This window comes from Hydra viridissima, unplaced genomic scaffold, assembly GCF_058129835.1.
Source record: "Hydra viridissima isolate aposymbiotic clone 2 unplaced genomic scaffold, HvirCarnegie_v1 scaffold_3, whole genome shotgun sequence".
Taxonomy (NCBI): domain Eukaryota; kingdom Metazoa; phylum Cnidaria; class Hydrozoa; order Anthoathecata; family Hydridae; genus Hydra; species Hydra viridissima.
The window spans coordinates 16,953,064-16,955,997 of NW_028324302.1; the positions used below are offsets into that span (position 1 = coordinate 16,953,064).

At 26.3% G+C, this 2,934-nt stretch overlaps 1 protein-coding gene across 1 annotated transcript; it reads right to left on the reverse strand.

Annotated features, from left to right (window-relative positions):
* Window positions 1–412: 412 nt before the first annotated feature.
* Window positions 413–2,380, reverse strand: LOC149891222 (uncharacterized). The gene is made up of 3 exons (XM_090083346.1): window positions 1,849–2,380; window positions 1,397–1,542; window positions 413–938 (listed from the first exon to the last, which is right to left on the reverse strand). Exons 1-3 carry the CDS (start codon window positions 1,884–1,886, stop codon window positions 595–597), a joined length of 528 nt encoding a protein of 175 aa, XP_089939472.1. The 5' UTR covers window positions 1,887–2,380; the 3' UTR covers window positions 413–594.
* Between the last annotated feature and the right edge of the window lie 554 nt (window positions 2,381–2,934).

Genomic DNA, 2,934 nt, shown 5'->3' on the forward strand with positions numbered 1-2,934 from the left:
GCCAACATGTTCATGTTATAGGTGATTCTGGCTATCCTTGTAAACAATATTTAATGACACCTTTTTCAAACCCAAAAAATGAAAATGAAATCCAATACAATTACAGTTTGAGAAGTACACGTATGGCAGTTGAATGTTGTTTTGGTATATTAAAAAAACGATTTCCTTGTCTTAGCATTCCCTTACGAACTAAATTACAAAATTCCATAGCCATAATTGTATCCTGTTTTGTGCTTCACAACATTGCCCTTCTAGAAAATGATCATTGGGAAGACAATGAAATACAAAATAGCAATCAAGAAGATGGCGCTGAAGCATTTACAAGAGATATTTATGGAGAAGCAAAAAGAAATCAAATTGTGGACCAATTTTTTTAAAAAATCTTTTTTGTTTGTCTGATTATAGATAAAAGTTATATTTGCATATTATTTCAAAAAAAAAAAATACATTTCAAATTAGTACTATATATCAAAAAACAATTTCACTAAGAAATAAAATAATAATTTAAAACATAAAATAAAAAACACCAGATCTGATGTCGTTTGAAAATAATTTTCCTCAATTAGAATAATTCTGTTGTGTTTTTTTTAATACTTATAACTGTGACAATTTTTTTTGGTAAATTTCCATTTTAATTTCATGTTCTTTTAGTTTGTATTGTTGCTTTTGCTGGAGTAAGTTTATTTTTATGTTAGCTATTTCTATTTGTTTTTGCATTAGTTCTTTATCAAGTTCATGAATTTCATTATATTGCTTTTTTTCGATTTTTTTAGAAAGAGATATCTTTTTTAATGTTGAGCATTGTTCTTTTTCATGTGTTAATGAACCAGATGCAATCAAAGGCTCAGTAAAAGTTTTCTTTTCTGTTTCTATGATTGGCCCAATAGTATCAGAAGTCCTGTCTCCATATGTGATCTCCATTGACTCGTTCGGAATACCTATATAAATAAATAATATATTTAAATGATGAAAAATGTGTGTATATATATATATATATATATATATATATATATATATATATATATATATATATATATATATATATATATATATATATATATATATATATATATATATATATATATGTATATGTCTATATATGTGTGTGTGTGTGTGTGTGTGTGTATATATATATATATATATATATATATATATATATATATATATATATATATATATATATATATATATATATATATATATATATATATAGTTTTAACATTGAGAAAACCAAGTTTGTTTAAAATAATTAGTTTTGTCAGTATTTGTAAAAAACCCTAATTTTCATTAAAATTTAAGAAAAAAGATAAAATTGAAAAATAAAATATGAAATTAAAAAAATAAATAAATATATAGTATTAAAAAGAAATAAAATTAAAAAATAAAATAAAATTACATTGCAGTATAGCATCATCCCCAAATGGTGTCAAAATAGGATTCAATGATTTTGGTGGTAATATCTGCAGAACGCTTTCAATTTCCTGTGACGGAACAGGAGTTTGACTAGGACCTCCGCCAGTTTTGTTTAGCTCTTTTCTTTCACTAAAATCCAAAGAATTGGTTAGAAAAACCCCATATTATTAACTTTAAAGTAATATCGACAAAAAAACATGTTGTAAAAGTCTGACAGAGAGAAGTCCAGCACTGTATAAACTTTACTGGTAACCATACAGTTTGGACAAGAAAATCATTGTCCCACAATTCATATTTTAATAACATTTTTCGATATAAATAACGTTTGCTAAATGTACACAAGACTTCTTTTAGATGTCTAAAACATGTCTTATGTTTACTGGGTGCTTGCCTATAAAAATAATCTTTGTTTTTTTTTCTTTATTTGGTACTTACAAATCAACAAATTGTTTTGCTTTTTGCTTTGAGTTCATCCAGCATTTCTTTAGTTCTTTTTGATCTCTTTTAACTCCGATGCCTTGGCTGTTGAATAATTGCGTTATTTCTTCCCACAAAGATTTTTTTTTTTAAGGGAGACATTATCCGTTTTCTTTTCTTCGATGTCTTTGTAGTCTTTGATTATATTGATCAAAAGTGATTTTTCTTGCTGACTGAAAATTCGTCTTTTAGAATTCATTTTACAAATATTTACAAAGTAAGCAAAAAGTCTATAGTGGATATGCATTTTGAAATTTTTGTTCTTTTATATGATGAGCAATTCCGATCATAAATATTTACGACAAAATTTTCATTTTGATAAAAGGAAACAGAATAGGCAGTAAACAAAAAAACAGACTATAATAACACATTTATTTGTTATCTTTTCCTTTTCACTGCTTTAAAGTTGTAAAAGTGTCATGATTAACTAAACTAATACCTGTAGTTAAATTGTAATTTATATTGTCATATAATTTATATATTGATCGAATATTATACAAATATCATTAAACGAATTTGTTTCAGTAAAAGGTTTTTCCCGTAAAAAAAATCCATTGCCCCTATTGGTTGCGAAGTGCATATTCCGATAAGCGCCCAGAATTCAACGCCTCGGCTATTTTTCAAGTTCGACTTTCTCAAGCACGAACTTGAAATTTTCAAGTCTCGTTTACGCATTCGCTCAAGTCAGTTTTTCAAGTCTGACTTGCCAAAGTCGAACTTGAGATTTCAAGTCGAACTTGACTCAAGTTCGGTTCTTGCATTCCACCCTTAGTTTCCATCTTACCGAAGCCTGAAAAAACCATCTTACCGAGCCTAAAAACCTATTTACACTTGGGAAAAATTTTGCGCTCATTAAGTTTTTAAGATTAAATTTTTACTACAAACTTCTCATATAATGAACTAAAGAAACATTCTCAAAGCGTTAATAATGCAATAAAATAATTAAAAAAATTTTAGTTCAACTCATTTAAAGTCACAAAATATTCACAAACTTTGTTTAATTATAATTGACTAATTATCACGCAGCTTGTTTTTGTATAAATT

Excerpts from the sequence above, each read along its gene's own strand:
- LOC149891222 (XM_090083346.1), bottom strand. The coding sequence starts at position 1,886 with ATGAACTCAAAGCAAAAAGCAAAACAATTTGTTGATTT. Across the intron at positions 1,543-1,848 it reads GCAAAACAATTTGTTGATTT|TGAAAGAAAAGAGCTAAACA; the intron begins GTAAGTACCAAA and ends TTTGGATTTTAG. Across the intron at positions 939-1,396 it reads GGATGATGCTATACTGCAAT|GTATTCCGAACGAGTCAATG; the intron begins GTAATTTTATTT and ends TTATTTATATAG.